The 22,332-nt window shown below is 43.7% G+C and overlaps 1 protein-coding gene across 6 annotated transcripts in view; it reads right to left on the minus strand.

Annotated features, from left to right (window-relative positions):
• The window catches only part of LOC138282379 (Y+L amino acid transporter 2-like), a 588,082-nt gene that overhangs the window by 43,639 nt on the left and 522,111 nt on the right, over positions 1-22,332 (minus strand). For all 6 annotated transcript variants that reach the window (XM_069219875.1, XM_069219872.1, XM_069219870.1 and 3 more), the window contains one exon: positions 16,629-16,778. In XM_069219875.1, coding sequence (XP_069075976.1) covers positions 16,629-16,778 — 150 coding nt within the window. The remainder of the gene's footprint in view (positions 1-16,628; positions 16,779-22,332) is intronic.

A 22,332-nucleotide genomic window follows, 5' to 3' on the forward strand; every position in this document is an offset into this window, starting at 1 on the left:
TACATTTTATTATGCAATTGGCTACTATTGCTCTCACTGATTTTTTTTTTTCAATTTGAGGACTGCTTATTCCATCAGATTAGGGGCAAATCGATGGGCAGTACATTTGCCCCTAGCCTGGCTTGTCTTTATATGTTTAACTTTGAAAAACATCATATTCTTCCCCCGGCAAGCCCTTTCTTTACCAACATCAAACTATGGCGACACTACATCGACGACATTTTGATAGTCTGGCAAGGATCTACCAGAGAGGCTGAAGCCTTTACTGATTGGATCAATCATCTAGACCCATTCCTAAAGTTTACCGCTACAGTTTCTTCCACTCAGATCCATTTCTTGGACTTATTGATCACCATTGACAAGGGCAAACTCTCTACTTCAACTTATCACAAATCCACAGACAAAAATAGCCTGCTACAGTTTGATAGTCACCATCCTTGAGCACTTCGAGAAAATCTTCCTTTTGGACAATTTTTACGACTACGCCGAAACTGTAGTAACATCCAACTTTTTGAGAAACAAGCAGATGACCTTGTTCAGAAACTGCGTGAGAGACACTATCCTCTGCAGGTCGTTAACACTGCTCGCAAGAGAGTCAGGAATAACAATAGGGATGCACTTTTGTCATCCACTCTTAAGACACCTGATAATCGACTGACGTGTGTGTCCACTTTCACCCCTATGTCTGATAACATCAAGAAATTGATTAATAGGAGGTGGTTGATCTTAGAAAGCGGGGGCACACCTATTCCAAAACCTCTGTTTGCTTTCAAAAGGACAAGTAATATTAGAGACATAGTGGTCCACACGCGCCCCCGTCCTCATGCAGGACTAGTGAAACAGACTACCCTGTGGGGCTTACCACCTGTGACAGGCCACTATCCTTGTGGACAATGTAATGTTTGTCCCTTAACACAATGGCTAGACTCTCTAAATTTAGAACCATGGGAAACCTGGCGGCTTACAAAACACACCAATTGCAACACACGCAATTGCATTCACATGATTACGTGCCCTTGTGGCTTATGCTACATTGGCCTGACAACCAGATTGGTCAAACTAAGGATCAATGAACATCGCAGTAATATCAGGTGTGGCCGGATTACTATTAAATTGAGTGCTCACTTTTTGGAACTCAAACATAACCCTGACGACTTATGGTGGGTAGTTGTTTACTCCCAAGGGCATAACATGAGTAATCCCAACTCTCTCTTTGAATCTGAGCAACGTTGGATATACAAATTAGGGACCCATATCCACGGGCTCAATGACAACATACCTTGGCTTCAACTTACTCGGTGATCCACAGTTTTGCCCCAGCCCTTGGAGGCTCAGTGCTTGTGGCTAATGTCCTTTAGTTGCCTCTGTCCCCCACATCCTCATTGTGGATGTTCCTTATTATGCTCCCCGTTGCCCCCTTTTACAGGAGCACTTCTGGCATTTTTACCATAGACTCCAGCGTCATTTGGGGTACACTGGGGAATCTCCCCCCCTGTTTTCTACACACTGGTGCCCCCTCCTTTGTTTGCAACTTTGCAACTCATATACCTAGTCTCTTACACATGGAACACTTTTCTGTTGTCTTCCTTTTTAGTCCTTTTTAAAGTCCTTTTTTAGTGCCCAGGAAGGGCTCTGGCTTTCGCGTCGTCCGTCTTCACTTTTTAGTGACGACGAGACACGTGATCGCGTGCCCGCTTACTTCCGGGTCATGCCAGCTTTCTTAACCCGGGTGGCCGTGTCTCCTGACTGTCAATGAAGGAACGCGGCCACGGGTAGGTCCCAGGCGGAGGAGCGCTGTATATGAAGTAAGTCCTTTACTTACACTCGAGCCGTGGCGAGACACGTGCCGAGCCTCCGTCTTGTAGAATATTCACTGGATGTTAGCCTGCTGATTATGGTGTACTGTTTTGATCGTCCTCTTTTTACCATATTGCTACGTACTTTACGCATGACTGGGTGTGAATGATAGTTGCCGTTTACATTTGTTGTTTACCTGATCATCGAGCATTTGGCTGGGTAACATTTAGAACTGATATCATCACTGGCCATACTATTACGTGTACCTAACCAGACCCCTGTTTTCCTTTCTAAAGGGGTTTGTTATGAGCTATGACATTATGAGTATTTCTCTATTTATATATATTGTGTGCCATGTCGTTTTAGTGACTTTGTTCTCCTCTAGGCACGTATTTTAGTATGATGTCCGATCCTTTTGATGGGACGGTAAGCCTTGATATATTGATTCCATACACTACCACTAAGCATGATACCACTGTGTGTCCACAGTGTGCCACCCAGTGCTTGTGCATGCATTTACTGTATCACTACATATGTGACACGATCTGTATATTTTTGTGTTCACTCTACAGGTTGACCCTTACATTAGACTAGCCTGACGTGCAGCCTTTTTTGTAAGTGACTGGAGTTTAATGTGACTATCAGTTTGGACGAATTGTGTTATTGTATTATTTTTTAGGAGAAGTACAGAGGTAGATTTTCCTTTTGGTCCTGATGAAGTGTCGGTGGATCCTGTTGGACCTTACAGACACGAAACATGTTGACCCCTCATACTAGGGTTTAGACCAATTTCCTCTATCCCTAGTCCTTTTGGTGGAGTGTGAGAGTGCTTTGAGCATTGTCTCATCCATCACTCTCCTCCCAGGTTTTATCCCTTTGGCCGTCACCCTTTTGTGTTCATTAAAATGAGTGGTCTGTTAGGGTTTTGAGCCAATTTTAATCTTCTTCTTTCTGCCATTTCTTCTCTCCTTGCTTGTGGGTGCCTATAATTGGGCACCACCCACTCTATTTTCTTTTCTTCGGCACAGTGCTACTGAGAAAAGGTCTCCGGCAAAGAGCCCCCTCCAAGAGGTGCCCGTCAGACATTGCAGCGCGGTCTGACGAGGAGCTCGCCCGATGATGAAGCATGGCATCCATTGGGATGTGTGAGGGTATTAGCTTCTAACCTAAGGGTTGCCCTGTGTGTTCTTTCACTTTTTAGGAACAGTGTATTTGTTTTTTGTTTCATGATTGGTGGCCTGACTGATGCCATGAGGCGTAAGTGGGACGTCCTCTTACCCTGCCTGTTGTTTGCTTACAGAGAGGTGCCCCAGAAAGGGGTGGGGTTCAGCCCCTTTGAGCTTTTCTATGGTCACCCTGTCAGGGGAGCCCTAAGCATTGTTAAGGAGGGCTGGGAGAAAGCTCCCAAGTCACCTCCCCAGGATGTGGTCAGCTACATGCTGGCCCTCCGCAACCAAACCCAACGCTTCTGGAAGCAGGCCCAGAGTAACCGCGAGGCCAGTCAAGAGGTGATGAAGGAGTGGTATGACCAGAAGGCCACTCTAGTTTAGTTCTCACCTGGAGACAAAGTTTGGGTGATGGAGCCAGTAGAGCCCAGGGCTCTCCAGGACCGCTGGACTGGCCCCTTTGAGATCAAGGAGCGTAAAGGGGAGGCCACTTACATAGTGGACCTCAAGACCCCTAGGCACCCACTAAGGGTCCTCCATCACAACCGGCTCAAACCTCACTTTGAGAGGTCTGAGGTCAGTATGCTCCTGGTCACAGATGAGGGCATGGAAGAGGAGAGTGAACCTCTCCCCGACCTCCTCGCTGTCAAAGAAGGGGATGGGTCAGTGGGGGGTGTCATTCTCTCTGACTCCCTGACTCTAACCCAGAGAGGGGACTGCTATGAGCTGTTAGAGCAGTTCTCCCACTCCTGTTCTCCCTTACTCCTGGACTAGCCCACCTCTGTGTTCATGAAATTGACACAGGTGACAGTCCCTCTGTGAAGAACAAAATTTACAGGTTGTCAGATAAGGTGAAGGCCAGCATCAAGGAGGAGGTCTCCAAGATGTTGACTTTAGGGGTTATTGAGAAATCCAGTAGTCCCTGGGCCAGCCCTGTGGTATTGGTTCCTAAGGCTACTGCCCCAGGTGCGAAGCCAGAACTCTGGTTCTGTGTGGACTACCGGGGTCTCAACTCAGTCACCCGGACTGATGCTCATCCCATCCCCCGAGCTGATGAGCTCGTTGACAGGCTAGGCGCTGCCAAGTTCCTGAGTGCGTTCGATCTTACTTCAGGGTACTGGCAGATCTAAGAAAGGTCAGCATTTTCCACCCCTGATGGCCATTACCAATTCCGGGTGATGCCATTTGGGCTGAAAAATGCCCCCGCTACCTTCCAACGGTTGGTTAACGGGGTCCTAGCTGGTAAAGATGCCTTCTGTGCAGCTTACCTGCACGACATAGCTGTCTACAGTTTCATCTGGGAGGAACACCTGCTCTACCTCAAGGAGGTGCTTCAGGCTCTGCAACAGGCAGGCCTGACTATCAAGGCTAGTAAGTGCCAGATTGGGCAGGGTTCCTTGGTGTACTTGGGACACCTAGTAGGTGGTGGCAAGGTGCAGCTACTCTAGGCCAAGATTGAGAATTTCAAGGCCTGGCAGCCACCTAGAACACAGACCGAGGTGAGAGCCTTTTTGGGCCTCACTGGATACTACCGCAGATTTGTCAAGGGTTATGGTACCATTGTATTCCCCCTTGACAGAACTCACTTCCAAGAAACAACCTAGGTTGGTGAATTGGACAAAGGCTTGGCAGAAAGACTTTGATTCTCTGAAGGAAGCCATGTGCACACTCCCGTGCTCAAGGCCCCTGACTACTCCCAGGAATTTATTGTGCAGACAAACGCTTCAGAGCATGGCATAGGGGCTGTTCTAGCACAGCTAAATGAGGAGGGCTCAGCACAACCAGTAGTCTTTATTAGCAGAAAACTATTACCACGGGAACAAAGGTAGAGTGCTATTGAGAGAGAATCATTTGCTGTGGTCTGGGCACTGAAGAAGCTAAGACCCTACCTGTTTGGGAATCACGTCCGGGTTCAGACAGACCACAGGCCCCTCAGGTGGCTCATGCAGATGAGGGGTGAGAATCCAAAACTCTTGAGGTGGTCCATTTCCCTACAGGTGGAACATCGCCCAGGGGTTGACCACGCCAACGCTGATGGTCTCTACGGATACTTCCGCATTAGCGATGAGAGCTCCCAGGAGGTCGGGTAGCTCTCCCCACTTTCCTCTGGGGGGGGACACATGTTAGACCTGACATGCTTTAGGGTGGTCACCCCTAACTTTTTGCCTGCCTCCCTCCACTTTTTGGACTCTGTTTTTGCTGGCTCTTAGACTCTGCGCACTTTACCACTGCTAACCAGTGCTAAAGTGCATATGCTCTCTCCCTTTAAACATGGTAACTTTGAATCATACCCAATTGGACTATTTAATATACTTATAAGTCCCTAGTAATGTGCACTGTATGTGCCTAGGGCCTGTAGATTAAATGCTACTAGTGGGCCTGCAGCACTGGTTGTGCCACCCACTCAAGTAGCCCCTTTACTTTGTCCAAGGCCACCATTGCAAGGCCTGTGTGTGCAGTTTCACTGCCACTTCGACTTGGCATTTAAAAGTACTTGCCAAGCCTCAAGCTCCCCTTTTTCTACACATAAGCCACCGCTAATGTGTGTCCTAGGTAACCCCTAGAGCTGGGTGCTGTGTGGGTAAAAGGCATCACATGTACCTGTGTAGTTACATGTCCTGCTAGTGTAAAACTCCTAAATTCGTTTTTACACTACTGTGAGGCCTGCTCCCTTCATAGGCTAACATTGGGGCTGCCCTCACACATTGTTGAAGTGGCAGCTGCTGATCTGAAGGGAGTAGGAAGGTCATATTTAGTATGGCCAGAATGGTAATACAAAATCCTGCTGACTGGTGAAGTTGGATTTAATATTACTATTTTAGAAATGCCACTTTCAGAAAGTGAGCATTTCTCTGCACTTACATCTTTCTGTGCCTTACAATCCACGTCTGGCTAGGTTTAGTTGACAGCTCCTGGTGCATTCACTAAGACACACCCCAAACACAGGGTACTCAGCCTCACTTGCATACATCTGCATTTTGAATGGGTCTTCCTGGGCTGGGAGGGTGGAGTGCCTGCTCTCACACAAAGGACTGCCACACCCCCTAGTGGGAACCTGGCAGATAGGATTGAACTGAAAGGGGACCTGATGCATTTCCAAGCCACTCTTTGAAGCCTCCCCCATTTCAAAGGCACATTTGGGTATTAAAGAGGGCCTCTACCCTACCCCCTCAGACACTTGCTGGAGAAGAAACCTGAACCAGAACCTGCATCCTGCCAAGAAAAACTGCCTGGCTGCTCAAAGGACTCACCTGTCTGCTTTCTACAAAGGAAAAACAAATTTGGCAACACTAAACAACAGTATCAATGCACATTTCCTAATTTACCCAAGTATAAATGCCGTTAGGTAGTGCTCATACACTAATGCACATCGCTGCCCTGATGTGCTTTCCGGTTTTTCAAAGAAAAGACCGTAACAATAGAACCAAACAAAATGTACCAGCAGCGCACAACAATTGTTTTTCTTTCTTTCTTTCTTTTTTCTAAAGTATTGATAATCAAAAAGTCAAAAAATTCAAATATGACTATATAATTAGTAAATTGTGATAGACTGTCCACAATTCATATACATTCATATATTATTAACCTCAAGCAATGTAGGTTCTCATAATTTTATATAATGAAAGAAGGGATCACATATGATAGCCTACCACTAACTTATAGTATTAGTTGTAGTTTATTATTAACACATATGTATTATCCAGTGTACATGCAGTACTTCTATTCTAACTATGATTTAGTTTTCTCTTTTGTTCCCATTAATCAGCATTTGAGCAGCATTGCAAAGGTTAGGAACATATATATATAGTAGGAGGATTCTCTGAGCCTACACTGACATTTGGCACAGCATATGCACACCGAAATAACTTAACATGTTTTCTTACACAGGTAGAATAGGGGTTCATTATTCAAGTTGACAACAGAGGAAAAGCAATGAAGGAAAGGATAGATAAGGGTATAGTTAGCAGGAAGAAAACAGCTTACAACACACCTGATATACAGGGACGCTTAACTTTAGATCGCCAACATGTACAAAAGCTGACAAGTTTGGAGGTATGAGTGAATGCAGACGTGCTCCTGTTCAAGCGTCTATGGGATTTCATGCTGAATGGACAAGATCCTGCTGTACCTGGTGACTATTTAATCTGTGGTAAAAACCCTTATTACAAGTTGTCAAAAGGCTGGTATGGTACATGTTATTTAAGAGTGTTTTTCAAAACATCTATCATTGACATCTATCGTTGAAAATCCAGCAGGGATTGAAAGACCTAAAATGAGTTTTAAAAGAGGAGCAAGTAGTTCAGAGATTACAGGAGATTTTTTTGGAGCTTTTATTCCATCAGTGGATATGATCTTGAATAACATAAAGATCAGGAAGTTAGCAACAATAGTAGATAACATGCCAACTGATTTTCAGGTGCACTGCTCCTAATGGACACAGAGATGGTTGTGGCAAGATCTACGATTCTGCAGAATCGGCTTGAGTTAGACATCCTTTTAGCAAAGATAGGTGGAATCTGCCAAGTTTTAAAGTCACACAAAAGAATGATGGATGGAGTGCTGAACAATGCAAACACTCACCCCCTAGTCACAGATCTGGGTTTAAACCATCGTTCTTTTGCTCACCATGCCACACCAGTTTGGACCCAGCCATATACAAGTCAGTCTTGATACTGTTCCTCTTGGGAACAGTCCAGCCCGAACTGCCAGACCAGGTTCTCCCTAGACCGGAAACAAGCATCCTGGGACCGGTTTCAGGGTATCACCATTCCTGACTCATGACTTGGTCCAGAAAGACGAATGCAGATTTATACCAACGCGCAGTACTACATTCAATTTGAGACAAATTGCCCACATTTTGCATGAGACGACCGATGAGGAGCAGGAATTGGCCATAGTATCTTTAGACCTGGAGAAGGCTTTTGATACGATTGATTGAAATTATTTGTTGAAAGTGCTTAAGGGCATGGGATTCAGACCCAACTTTTGTGCTTGGGTACGCCTCCTTTATAACGAACCCTTCCTATGTATAAGAGTAAGCGGCAATTGAACCTCTACCCCTTTCCTTGCGTCGGGATATGGCCTTCTATGGTATTAAGGTTGGGACAAAAATTCACATCATCTCCTTGTACACGGACGATGCCCTGGTGTATCTTAGAACCCATGATGAGTCGGTTCCGAAACTGATGCAAGTGCTTGCAACATTTGATAGATTCTCTGGGCTTAAGATCAATGCCTGGAAATCGCTCCTGTTCCCCCTAGCGGGCCTGACAGGACAGCCTGCTGATCAGTTACCAGAGGTAGTGTTACGCTGGGAAATGGAGGTCTTCTGATACCTGGGTATATAGGTCACACACATGAGGGAGGGACACCACTGATGTAATGTGGAGAGGGGGGGGAGGTTTTGACGAACTCCATTGCTTTTTGGAATAAACTGCACCTTTCAATTATGGGTAGAGCGGTGGTGGCCAAAATGGACTTCCTGCCCCGCTGTCTAAATTTAGTCCAGAACACACTGTTTCCACTTGACTCTCAGCTTTTTCACAGACTTGATGGGCTATTGAAGTCATTGATATGGGCTGGACGTCGCAACAGGGTTTCCCTCCCCACACTGTGGAGAAATCTGGAAGATGGAGGCCTAGCTGTTCCTGATATACAGTTTTATTATAATGCAGGCCAATTACATCATGCAACTAGATGGCTGACAAACAAGGAAGGGTGGGAGAAAAAACTGTACGAGGGTCTACTGGGTGAGGATACCTTACCACAGCTCCTGATGAGAGGGGACAGTACACCATACCCAATACCACATCTGGTAAAAATCACGGCTGAGCTATGGGAGCAGGAGGTACGTAAGATTATTTGGAGAGCCCTCTTTGACAGGGAATTGCCTTTGTGGTATCTGATGCCTTTCCGTGCCATCCATGACTGTATGTTGATGGAACAGTGGAGAAGCGTGGTTGCCTATTAGCAGGAGCCATTTACCCAGGAGAACATTTTATATCCTTCCAAGAGGCGGAGGAGACCTTTGAAATAGGGCTAGGCCATTTTCTGCTATATGCTGAATTATAGATTGTGGTGTAAGACGTTTGAAGTGACTTTCTGAATGCCTCACAAGCGATAGTGGTCCCGGGAGGGCTGGTAAGGTGGGGGACGGGAAGGCGCTTGATTTCACTACTTTATACAGAGCTTAAAAATGACAGGCAGACTGCACCGTTTGTAGCACATAGAGCAGAGCCTGGGAGAAAGACTTAGGGGAACTGCTTACTGAGTCTGATTGGGGACAGGCCCTGGAACTGGTCTGCACTGGATCATGTAATAATAGACTTAAACTCCTGCATTTTAACTATCTACATTGCACCTATATCACACCACGTATTCTGAATAAAATGGACCCAGCTAGAAGGGCCAGTTGTCAGCGATGTGGAGAAGAAGGGTCCCTTTTCCAGCACTTGGTGTGGACATGTAATGAAGTTCCGGCCTTCTGGAGAGAGGTTGTCCCCATAATATCGGCCGCTATGGAGCTAATATTCACACTGTCTCCCATGGCCTGCCTACTGGGAGTGATACCTAGGCCTAAGGAGTCGAAGATACCTTATAAACTGACTCAGCTGGCCCTCTTGCTGGCTAAGGGATGGGTGGACATTAGTTGGATTTGAACCAGGAGGCCACAGATGGAACACTGGACGAGAGACTTGATGGAGTTGGGGGGGAAGAACAGCATATGCGATTAGTGTGCTGCGGCTGAAATTGTGGCTTGGGGTTTGCTGCTTGATCTAGTTACAAAAGGAGATGACTCCAGAGCAGAGTCTCTTGCTGATACCCAGGGGTGTAGAATGTACATACTGTTATTTGAATAATATTGGAGTCAACCAAATGAGTAAGTGCCTCCTCTGATGTATCAGGATCATTTTGTTAACTTGGCGATTTGGTTTATAAAATTATCATGTAATAACTACTATATGTGATGTGCTGTGAAAGCCTAAACTGACATTACTTTTGCAAATTAATCCTGAAAGCTCAGAACTCTTAATACCTCGCCCTTTTATGTCACAGGAAACCTTGTCATGGCACTGTATGGTTGTTTTATGCTTTGTAATTGTTTTACATCTCGATGTTTTGAGTTACAAATCTGAAAATAAAGTTTTTAAAACCAAAAAGGTGTGCAATAGGTTTATTAATGTATTAAATGTATTAACATGTATTAAGGCTTTCTTAGCTTGATTAGGTCTGAAAGATTCATTTTTGCAGCAGTAATGGAAAATCACTTGTTTATTTTGTCCCCTCCGGCCTTAATGTTTTCCTAGGCTGTTAATGTAATGTTGAAAGTCCTATTGTATTGAAGGCAAAAACAAATGTTTCAGAATTAACCTGTTGCATCATTTGTTCTTGTTGTTGAACAAGAGAGGAAGCTCATGATGGAAATGGTATCTGCAGCAGAGGGCAAAACCGGGACCAGCAGGAGTGTCGAAGTTACAAGAAGATAAGCTAGGGGCAGTGGACTTGCAGGCAATGGCCCCTGCGCCAGAGCCCTCTGAAATGGAATCCTCACCATTTAAGACAGCCCCGCCTTCTGAACGACTCACTGAAGAAGAACAGCAAAATGCATGGTTCACAGATGGTACTGCCCAGTACTATCAAGGAAAAAGACAATGGCAAACAGTCGCATTCCAGCCTGCTACAGAAACGATGTTGCTGTGAGGAGGGGATAATGAATCAAGCCAGCTTGCAGAACTGCAGGGGGTAGCAGCAGTGATCGAACAAGCCCCCACCGGAGAGAAAACATTTGTGTACACTGACAGTCGGGCCACTTACCAAGGACTAGTAGGCTGGGCCCCGACTTGGCGCAAGGATGGATGGAAAATTAAAGGCACCCCCATTTCGGGAGGCGAGCAGCTATGGGAAGAGATGTGGGAGAAAGGGCAAAAATGTCAAATCTATGTGGGACATGCGGATGCCCATTGCCCATCGGATACCTCACTTGCATCTCTATTTAACAACACCGCAGATCAAATGGCCAAAACGCGAACGGTGGTCATCAAGGAGGAAGCTGAAGCTGCTTTAGCAAACAGGGCCCATGCAACATCCGGACATCTAGGAGAGAATAGCACTTATGCATGGGCACAGCAACGACAAATTCCAGTTACTAAAGAACAAGTGCAACAAGCAGTAAAGGAGTACCCCATATGCAACCAGATTAGACAAATGCCCCTGCAAAAGAAGCCTACCTGCCATATCAGAAGAGGAACTGCAGCTGCTACGGTGTGGCAATTGGACTATATCGGGCCGGCACCAAAAGAAGGAGGAAAAAGCTACGTATTGACCATGGTGGACACCTACTCTGGCCTTATGTTGGGTATGCCCTGTAAGTCTGCAGATCAAAATTCCACTTTGCGAGGGCTAAACTACCTGATAAAACATTATGGGGCACCTGATGAGATCCAAACAGATAGGGGCACACACTTTTCAGGGTAAACAGTGCAGGGCTGGGCGCAGGAACAGGGAATTTGGTGCATTGTGCACCTTAGTTATTATCCACAAGCTGCAGGCATGATTAAGAGATATAACGGATTGGTGAAAGAACAGCTAAAAAAGTTATCAGCACATGACAGACTTGCAGAATTGATTTGTGAACAAGCCTACACCCCCCACACTGAAGAAAGATCTGCCCCCCCCGATAACACCCAGAGAGGTGTGGGAGGATTTGGAAGCACAGGAAGAAAAGTATGGGTGAACCATCGAGGGAAAAAGCCAGAGGCAGGAGAGATATTGAGTCAAGGGGGGGAGTACGTATATTGTACTTTTAAAGAACTCTAATGTACCTGTATTTGTGCCTGCAGTGAGACTTACCCCACGGTCATAAACTATGACATCTGCGTCGATGACGTGGTTCCTGTTTGCGGTGAGACCGAATGTAGCAGAGAATGTCGTTACAGACCTTCATGTCACTTGTGCATCTCAAGCCGCTAACGTAACTGATGACCAGCGATATGTTTCACTTTGCAACGTGAGGGTACCTGGAGGCAAGTGGATGGCTGCCAAAGTTGTGGCCTGTAACCTGGAAGGTAACTGGACAGCAAATCCGACATGCCAACGGACTGAACAGTTGCAGGGGACGCCAGCAACAGTACAGGCTTTGAATTATACGCTAAACATGATATGTAAATATTGTGATACCAGGACATATGGTGGTTGTTACAATGAACAATGGAACCAAAGAAGTTCGATACTCCAAACCACCAGCCTTCATGTTTTATGTAACCGAAAGACGCATGATTAGCAACTTAAGCAACGTTTCTATAGTTCGATATAAAATAGGATGTAAGCAAGCTCTGCATGCAAGCATAATTAATCGTATTGTGTTACAGATAAATATTGCCAAGAGGAATGTCTCAAAGTATGATCCATTATGTGCACCATGGACACCACAGTTATGGCCCTTGCCAAAGTTACGCATTAGAAGAGATCTAGGGTCCTTGATAGCTGGGGCCACCGGAATCGCGGTAGGGGTCCTGAATTCTTTTGATGGTGAAGCCATTAGGAATAAGCTATCTTCTACAGGACATAGTACAGGAGAGGCCATAAAAGTAATTTCTCAATGGGGGCCCACACACTCACAAGAAGTATGGAAAGTCCTGCGTGGGTTGTATCGCGATTGGCAATGGCATAATTTCACTTATGCTTATGAACAATTAGGAAAAAAGCTTTTAAAACACAAGCAGTGTCCAAGGGCATCCAGTGCATACTATGGCAAAGCATTGTTAATCAACAGTATGCAGACTTTAAAGCAGAATGGGGGCAGCTTCAGGGTGAATATTGGAAACAACAATTGCATTTGTCGGAAGAAATATGGGTAAAGCCCATACAGTTTCACTGTGAGGAAGAAATGTGTTATGCTCTTTTTGATATAGCAGGAAGTGATCTACCTCCTGACTTATGGTGCCCCTATATATTGCTCCCCGTAGTGATAAGTAAAAGAATGGTGGATACCTCACACTGACAAAAAGTGGATTGATTAAACAAATCACACTGTAGATCCCGCTAGATGTGCAGATTGGTCTAAGGGGTGGGTATGTACCCACACTGGACGGGTGCTAGATCCATGTCTTCACACAATACCGGGAGAATGTGAATGGTTACCTTATCCTATTAAATGGCACAGACTTATATCAGATAGGGACAGAGAGCATATGTTATGTCATTAATCATCCCTTACTTATTAACAGATTTATACAAACCACCGGAGAGCAAGTAATTTGTATGCGCAATATTACCAGCATTATTGACATAAGCACTCACATCTTGTACCGACCGACTTAGTTCACCATAACCACATTACAGACGAAAATGCGTGCGCAGTTAGAGTGGAACATCTCGCTTGTTGTTAAGCTACCCAGATTAGAGGCAATCAGGCACTACACACAAGTTACCTTTGCTAAATTTGATATGGCAGCTAAATACAACAAGGATACAGCCATACTGATGACCATAAACACTAAACAGCTTATGCACACTGCTTCATGCATCCAGCAAATAACTGAGCATCACTGGTATGACATCTTCTTAGGCTGGGCACTAGGAGCTATGAAGATGCTAAATATAGTGTTACAACAGCTAATTTGGTTATTGATTGTTTGTGTTACGCTAATGACTATACTATGTAGACTATATGTATGCACAAAACAGCTTTATAATAAGATGCAGGCGCTTAGAATAACGCTGACAAGTATTAGTAGCACCCTAGCTAGCAGAAGGTCAAAGTAAATGATATCTGTTTCGCATGCATCGCGCTCATCTAAGGGGTGGAGTGATCAGTATAGGGAAAGGTGCAGAAGACATTGTGACGCGAAGGGTTAATTAGCTTGAGCAGTGTAGATGAGCGCGATGCCTGCTGAAACCCCCGAACAACGTGGAAAAGTTCATGATATTATTTTCAAGCTTGTTTGTGTAGAAGACTCCGTCTCAACCTTGAGAACGAGAGTACAGGGAGAAGATGGAATGAAAACAAAGGCCGGGGAAGGGCAGAGCAGCCAAGTGCTGATAACACAGCTAGAAAATGCCAGAAAGAGATAGAATCCAAGCTTCGAGTTACTTAAGCACTGAAGTGTGGGTGTGGGATTTGAAGCTCGCAGATGGGGTTGTGAAAGCTGCCATGGCCCAGCGCTGCCTCCCTGTTTTGCTGTTCAGAGACCATGATGCTTGAGGGGGAGAGAGGTCCAAGCAGTCGGTAGAGGGCTTCCCAGCATTTCGTGGACTAAGTTAAGTTCCACACAGGGATAAAAGGCCTTTGTTTCTCTGCTCTATTTTTATGATTGATTATTTATGCTTGCACTGTGTTTATAATCTGAAGTATTCAGCTCGTTTATATTTTGCTTTCTGAACATTGTAGTGTGAGCTTGCTGAAGTAATTGAAACATGCATTTTGGTGTACAGTAAATCAAAGCTTATCTGAAGTATTCAGCTTGTTTATATTTTGCTTTCTGTACATCGTAGTGTGAGCCTGCTGCAGTAATTGAAACATGCATTTTGGTGTGCAGTAAATCAAAGCTTATCAGAAGTATTCAACTCATTTATATTTTGCTTCCTAAACATCGTAGTGTGATGCATTTTGGTATACAGTTAATCAAAGCTTATATCTGTCAATGAACTCTTTGCTTATATATATAGGCATAGATGCTCTTTGTAGTGTACTTATATATAAATAGATGCTTTTTATTGCTATTCTTATTCTACTATTGTTAATGTGCTAAATGCCTACATTTACCTGAAATTCTAGTAAAGCTAAATTGTATTCATAATTGGCGTGTGGTCCTTCAATGAGCGTCCTTATTGACTTATACCGAACAGGTGTCAACCAGTCACCTGGATAAGACAACAACCCTGTTTGTATTTGCTGCCACACTCTGGCTCTTTAAGTCCCCAGATGAGTTTTCTCATCTTAGTCTTAATTGCCCTACTCATGTATATGGTTCAGTACTAATAAGGCCAACTAATTCTGAACTGCTGATCTGTCTTATATGCTGCCCATGTTCGGCACCGACTTGATACTGCTGTCAACGGATGACGGAAGAAAGTGATTGCTCTTGCTGATGAAACACTACTGTCTGCTGTCCCATGAGGAGAGGTATAACTAAAAGTGGTTTCTTGTTTCCTTTAGAGTTGGATAATTACACCAGCACATTTTTATACTTAGTTGTCCTAGTTAGAGGTTTTCCAAATTCTTTTTGCCTTTTTTATATTTTTGCTTTTGCCTTCATGTGTTGGTCCATTCCCACACATGCAAGTCTAAATGTGTGCTAGTGATAGGAATGGCTCAGCTCTGAAACTTGAAATTTGAAAATTGGATGATAAATTGTATTTTGATGATTTACTGATGTCACCATCATCTGCTCTGAATTCTAACAATAATGTGCTTATTGTGTTGTTGTTAAGTTACATTATTCTTTTGGAGTGTTTAATAGTATTGATGTAGGTTAATTCTTTTCACACGTTGCAGTCAGCCTATGGTTTTCATGTATGTTTATAATTTAGTTTTGTACACCATATATGTGACATTGATTTTGGAATGGTAATAAAGCTTTGAAACTTTATTCAGTCTGGATTTTGATTTAGTGTTAAATTTGTCAATAGTGTTTAGTATTGTTTATGGTTAATGTTATTGATTTGTGATTGAATGATTCTATATACTTCACTCTTCACTCTTCACTCTTCGAGAAATCCAAAGATCTAGTCAACCTCAATAGGTGAGAATACTGATGATGTCTCATCTGTGCATTGGTGGGTTCTGAACCCAAAGCGGGGAAACATTCTTCCTGGACTCAGAGCGACAACATGCGTGTCTGCCCCGCTATGCTCTAATTACCAGCTGCCACAGGTAGAAAAGATGACAAGTCAGGAGTTTATGCTTGCAGAGCTAGTGGAGGCTCTGTCGGTCTAAACCCAGAAATTCATCCATATCTTAAGTGAGAAGATGAACAGTGAGTTTCATAGAGTAAGGGAACAGCCTATTTCCACTGTGCTCCCACTAAACCCAACACTAAATGTCCCCCAACACAAAACCACAGCGGCTGTCACAAACCTCAAGGGAGTGGCAGGGGGGAATGGAGACGGAAAGGGGAAAGTTAAAAAACAATAAATTACCTTACCGCCGTCTCCTGCTATCTCACGCTCCTCTTCCCTTCATGTAGTGTCCCAGCATTCACTGGGACACCAGCACATGCTCCCCAGCAATCCTGGCGCTGCTTACACAACCCTGGGGTCTTTGCAGTTTCTGCAGCCCGGCAGTCCAACAAAGCCAGGCTGGGGAAACCTAAGTGCACATGTGTGTTTGTCTGGCCTCAGCCGGCCAGGCAAAAAAACATGTGCACTTAGTGCACTGAGTCCTCATCCCCCTGCCACCTTCTGTGGCCCACCCCACCCCTACCTGTACTGCTGGCTGAGCCAGCAGATGAAAAATGAAAGGATAGTGGAACTATTGATTCATTTTTCATCTCCTGGCAAGGAGGGAGACGCTCCTTCACCATAGCGAAGGAGCCGCCCCTGCAATACCACATGCTTATGTGAAAGCTGTAATGAAGAATGAAAGGCACTATGGATGAAATTTGTCATTTCCCATTCCCCCCAAAAGAATAAAAAACAAACAAATAAAACAGATGCTGTTTATACTTTCAGAGGTCTGGGCATATCCGGACATGTCCATCGCAAATAAATCTGACCAGCAACTGCCAATCCAAGGAACAGCCAATAACTGAAGCTGAAGTAGTGAATAAGTTGATAGATGTCTTTGACACAAAGGAAAATTATTGCCATGCCTCCCTGTTAAAATAAGATAATAATTGTGAGATATATCAAAAAGGCTTGTTAAAATATTACATATTCAAGTAATCAATTAAATACTATAGCGAAACAGTCAGAAATAAAGACATAGGAGCATATTTACAAACCCCTTGCACCGGCTTATAGTAATTTTTTTATGCTAAGGCAGTCTCAAGGAGGCCTTTTCCCTGCACCAAGCATAATGTATGCAAGGGGGACCTTACCCCATTAGGAGGCCCAGAAAATTGAGGCAGTGAAATTTACGAGATTTCACTGCACCATTTTCCCATCATTTTTAATGCCTGCCCAAGACAGGTGTTAAAGTGACGCTCCCGTTGTTTCCAATGGGCTTCCCCACGCATTGCTGGACTAGCGCCATACTTTTTGGCGCTAGTTGACCAATGCACCACAAAAGCGTCAAAAGGTTTGACGCTATTGTGCTAACTTGTGCCATGGTGCTCTGTAATATAAATATGGCGCTACCATGGTGACGTTAGGGGGAGCAGGGGGTGCAAGAAAAGTGGCGCATCATAGCTGATGTGCCAATTTCTTGTAAATATGCCCCATAACATTTTCAGATTTGCATCATTTTCGAAGCCGCATTTCTGCTACTATTTGGTCAGCTGGAGAACTATGAATTAAAATTACATCAAAATCGTTTGTAATATTAAAGTTGCACGCTTGACCCTGTACTATAAATACTTAAGTGGGGGCTAGTGTGGATTTCAGAGTTCTAGTTATACAGAGAATTTAGAAGTTGAATTCACAAATTGTTTTGTGCGCTTAACTTCCCTATGTGTCTCAAAAAAATAACTGCAGGTATAATTTACCAGATTTTAATAGAAACGGAATCAAAAGAAATTAAACGCAGACTCGGATCTTCGGACTTGGGTAAATTTATACTTGACAGTTGAATTTCCGCAGTCAGACATTTAGGGGATACAAAAGGGAGCATCACAATAAGTAGCCAAGCCAAATGCTTCGATCATCCACGAGCTGCAATTTGGTGATACACAGAAACGATTGTCCTTCTAAATATCGAGGATATGAATATTTTGATACAAGAAAATCACAGAGAATATATCGAAGACAAAAATATCGAAAAGTAAGTGCATGTACAGGAAGTATAGCTTTACTATTCCTAGCTCCACATCCACATACGTTCAAGATTTATATATATTATAAAGATACATATTGTGAAGTTAGTGACAAAAAATCAATACTTACTTACCTTTTGAAATTTGATTTCGATATTTTGTCCATGATTTTCTCATACAATAAAATTCCATCTCCGATATGCAGGAGTCACACCCACAGAAACATATTTATCACTATTGTTAATTAGCTGTAAACATGAAAGATTGAAGCAGTATGTTTCCGAGCCAGGAAAAGGAAGTGATAGGCAGGCCTGATATTCATGAGGATGCAGAAGAAACAAGAAAACAATTGATATGCAAATACTCAAATCTACTGTAACTAGTCCTGTAGGAGTACTTCTAAACATGTACGACTTGTGTTGATTTCTATGTGTACTCCTTGGAATTTAAGGGCCAGATGTAGCAAAGAGATTGCGCCTCGCAAATAGCGAAAATCGATGTTTGTATGGCACAAATGCCTCTTTGCTATGTAGAAATGCATTTTGCGAGTCGGATCCGACTCGCAAAATGCATTTCCGACTCACAAATAGGAAGGGGTGTTCCCTTACTATTTGCGACTCGCAATGCTATGCAATTCCAAAGTGGATGGTAACCCAGTTGCAAACGGGAAGGGGTCCCCTTTGTGACTGGAATAGAAAATATTTTTTCAGAGCAGGCAGTGGTCCAAAGGAAACTAAAGGTTTCGTTTTTTTAAGGAAAACGGGCTGCACTTAGAAGAAAAAAAACTGCTTTATTAAAAAGCAGTCACGGACATGGTGGTCTGCTGACTCCAGCAGGACACCATCCCCGTGAGTGCCCATACTCGCAATGGGGTCGCAAACTGCGACCCACCTCATTAATATTAATGAGGTGGGTCTTTGTGACCCCATTGCGAGTTGCAGAAGGTGTCTGAGACACCTTTCTGCATTCCAAATTGCGAGTTGCAATTTGCGAGTCGCAAGGACTTGCAAATTGCAAGTCGCAATTTGGCTTCTACCTACATCTGGCCCTAAATAAATCCCTCTAAAGTAGGGAATCTAAGTAACTGGAGTCTTAAGTGTGTGATCTATAGATTTCAGACTGTTACAAACATGTTTGGCATGTAGCACAACCCTTCCATTAGTAAAGGACCTCCAAAGGTCCTAATTGGGTAACTTTAATTGGGATTATTTGAAGTTACCCCTATCCTAAATCGTTGGACATTGTTTGGATTATATAAATGTCAATGTTTAATTTTATAATGAGCATTAATCTGATAAAATACAAAAATAAAAATAGTATTGCAATGCATTCTGTACGGCGAAGCCTAAGGAAGAAAGGTAGCAAATTGGGTTGACTACGAAAGTTGGACTGGATCACTTAGATTTTGCTCCATATCTGTTTTACCTTTTAGAAGTGAAAGCTGGCAAACAAACATCTGTTCAGTTGTGCTCAATTATTGCATATGATGAACGTGTTAAGCAAGCCAGTGCAGATTTGGGGGAAACAAAAGTATTCAACACAACTGCATAATCTACTTCTCTGCAATTTAGCACACTTAAATATAAAGTGTACATTAGATTTAATAAAAAAAATGGCAAACAGTGAAAACCCTTTCATTGGCCGTGATACAATAAAATATATTGTCCATGTGAACAGCAAAATATGCTGAATGGATGACATTTTATAGTAATAATGAAATGAGCTTTCACTAATTTAGTAGGTGCATATTCTGAATGGGGAATGACTTACTGTGCATTACTGCTGTCAAAGACAAAGCAGGAAATTCATATTTGACCAAATAAAGCTGCTATTCTGGAACATCAGGAGGGCTAAGTCACCACTCACCACTCAAGCAGGGCAGAGAGTGTAAACCTCCCTATTCGTGGGGGGCACTTCAGAAGGAAGCATGTTAAGTGCACAAGGACTTTTAGAAACTCACCTTTTATGGATGCAATGATGTACTAGCAATCTCCAAGTATGACCTAGCCTCCCTTACCTTAGAATCGAGCAATGTGCATGGAGTAGCAGAGCAGGCCCCGCCGACACATAAGCACCTCACTCTGAGAGTAGGCACAGGAGCACCCAAAACCATGAATGTTGTCAGACACAGCATCCCCCTTTGTGCTGAGGAGGCACAATTGTAGATGTTTAATGGCAATAATTGCAAAAATCATGCTTTCAGTGAATAAGGCCAACTTAGCCTCTGCCATCCATCTTTGAAGTGATGTTGTACTGCACCAGGTGATTACATTTGCTGTTTCATTCTCTGTTGCAATAAAAATTACTAGGCTCCACAGAGCAAGTGGAAGGCTTTGTTGAATGTTCTGAAAGAAATGTGATTTTTTTCAAGGCTGAACTTAGCTGCCTCAGACTGAGCACACTATGGGCCAGATGTAGGAACCGTTTTGCGCCATGCAAAACGGCCATCGCGATGCTGATTCACATTTTGCGAGTCGGTACCGACTCGCAAAATGTGAATACGACTCGCAAATAGGAAGGGGTGTTCCCTTCCTATTTGCGACTCGCACCGCGATGCAGAATTGCTTTGTGACCCCGAAAGCGGTCGCAAAGCAATTTGCAGTTAACACCCACTTGAAGTGGGTGGTAACTCATTCGCAAACGGGAAGGGGTCCCCATCGGACCCCTTCCCCTTTGTGAATGTCGCTAAAAATATTTTTTCAGAGCAGGCAGTGGTCCAATGGACCAATGCCTACTCTAAAAAAATTAAACCAAATGGTTTCATTATTTTTTTGTATTGCAACTCGTTTTCCTTTAAGGAAAACGGGCTGCAATAAAAAATAAAAAAAACTGCTTTATTAAAAAAGCAGTCACAGACATGGAGGTCTGCTGTCTCCAGCAGGCCACCATCCTTTTGAGTGCAGGGACTCGCAATGGGGTCGCAAAATGCGACCCACCTCATTAATATTCATGAGGTGGGTCTTTGCGACCCCATAGCGAGTCGCAGAAGGTGTCTGAGACACCTTTCTGCATACAATTTTGCGAGTTGCACATTGCGAGTCGGTCTGACTCGCAATTTGCAACTCGCTAAATTTGACATTACTACATCTGGCCCTATGTAACCATTCTGTCCTATGTGCCTGAAACTGTGAACAAAAGCCTGGAATGTATTCTGCTGCACATTTCTTTCTTTGCTTACTTTCTATTGGTTACAAGCATGAGAACCATGTAGCACATGTATGAACCTTTTGGCTGAAATCCTTTTTAAAAGAGGGCAATTTTACAATGTAAGGAGGTGTCCCTTCCCCATTCTTAGAAGAAGAATCTGTCAGTTTTGTCTCTGAACTCTCTTGATTTCACGATTTTCTGTAATTTGGGGTTTAGCACCTTGAATGAATTTATGTTTGACTAATTGTATTAAAGTGAACCTTTAACCTGACACTTCCATGTCTGTCCTCTTCGAAACCCCATTGTGACTGAATAACAAGACACCTCTTGAATCTCTATTTACAACAAAGAAAGGTCCATCGGGGGCACCAATGTCCATATCTGGACTACATCGCTCCCGATTCAACAAAATCAGCAAGAGCTTGGGTAAAGAAATGTGTGGATTTGTGCTCTGACAGATATAGTAACAGAGCTGATGAGTCTGATTGGATCCATCAGGCGCTCATTGGACCTGCAGAGGTAAATTGGCTTTAGAATCCGAGATCTGCACCTTCATGGTACCGGCGGTTGCACCCAAGGTTCTAATTTACCCAGTTCATGTCCTAATCCTGATCTGTGGCAACTGCAGAGAGGTGAGACAGCTGATCTAGCTGCCTGAAGACAATGAAGGAAGTAGCAATAGGGATGAAGGTGTGTATGAAGGTGCAAGCGAGCACAAGGGAACGTGGTAAATACTGGGTTTAGTAGTCGGGAAACTGCAGTGGGATGCAGTGGTTGGATTTATTTTACGTACTACTTGGCTTTGATTTTTGGGCTTTTAGGAACTGTGATTATTCCTTTCTTAATGTTTTTGCCTTAACTTTTGATAACAGTGCTGTATGATTCCTTTGCAAAACACTGGATTTGAAGTAGTAGTTAAGTAGTAGCACTTGTGGAAGTTGTAATCTCAAGATCTGATTAAAGTTTGTAAAGGTGTCTGCTAGGGTTATGTGTACTGTGAAGCACTATCAGTTGCACCAGAATAGAGACATAACATCACTATGAGCACAAGGGTGGACACATTGATCAAAGCAACTCCCTCTGGTCAAGAGTCTGTTAGACTGATCCATTTGAGAGGTATTTGTCAGAGTCACCAGATCCTCGGGGTCTGTGCACGTTCCCAATACGTCCACCACTGAACAGCTCCAAGACTCTGATAGATAAATCACAGAGACTGAGAGAGTTCAAGAGGGGAAGAGGGGATTAGGAAGGGAACAGCTGGGAAGGAGACCTGTAGTAAGAAAAAGGTTAGAACACACAATATGAAAATT

The sequence above is a fragment of the Pleurodeles waltl genome, chromosome 2_2 (genome assembly GCF_031143425.1).
Source record: "Pleurodeles waltl isolate 20211129_DDA chromosome 2_2, aPleWal1.hap1.20221129, whole genome shotgun sequence".
Lineage (NCBI taxonomy): Eukaryota > Metazoa > Chordata > Amphibia > Caudata > Salamandridae > Pleurodeles > Pleurodeles waltl.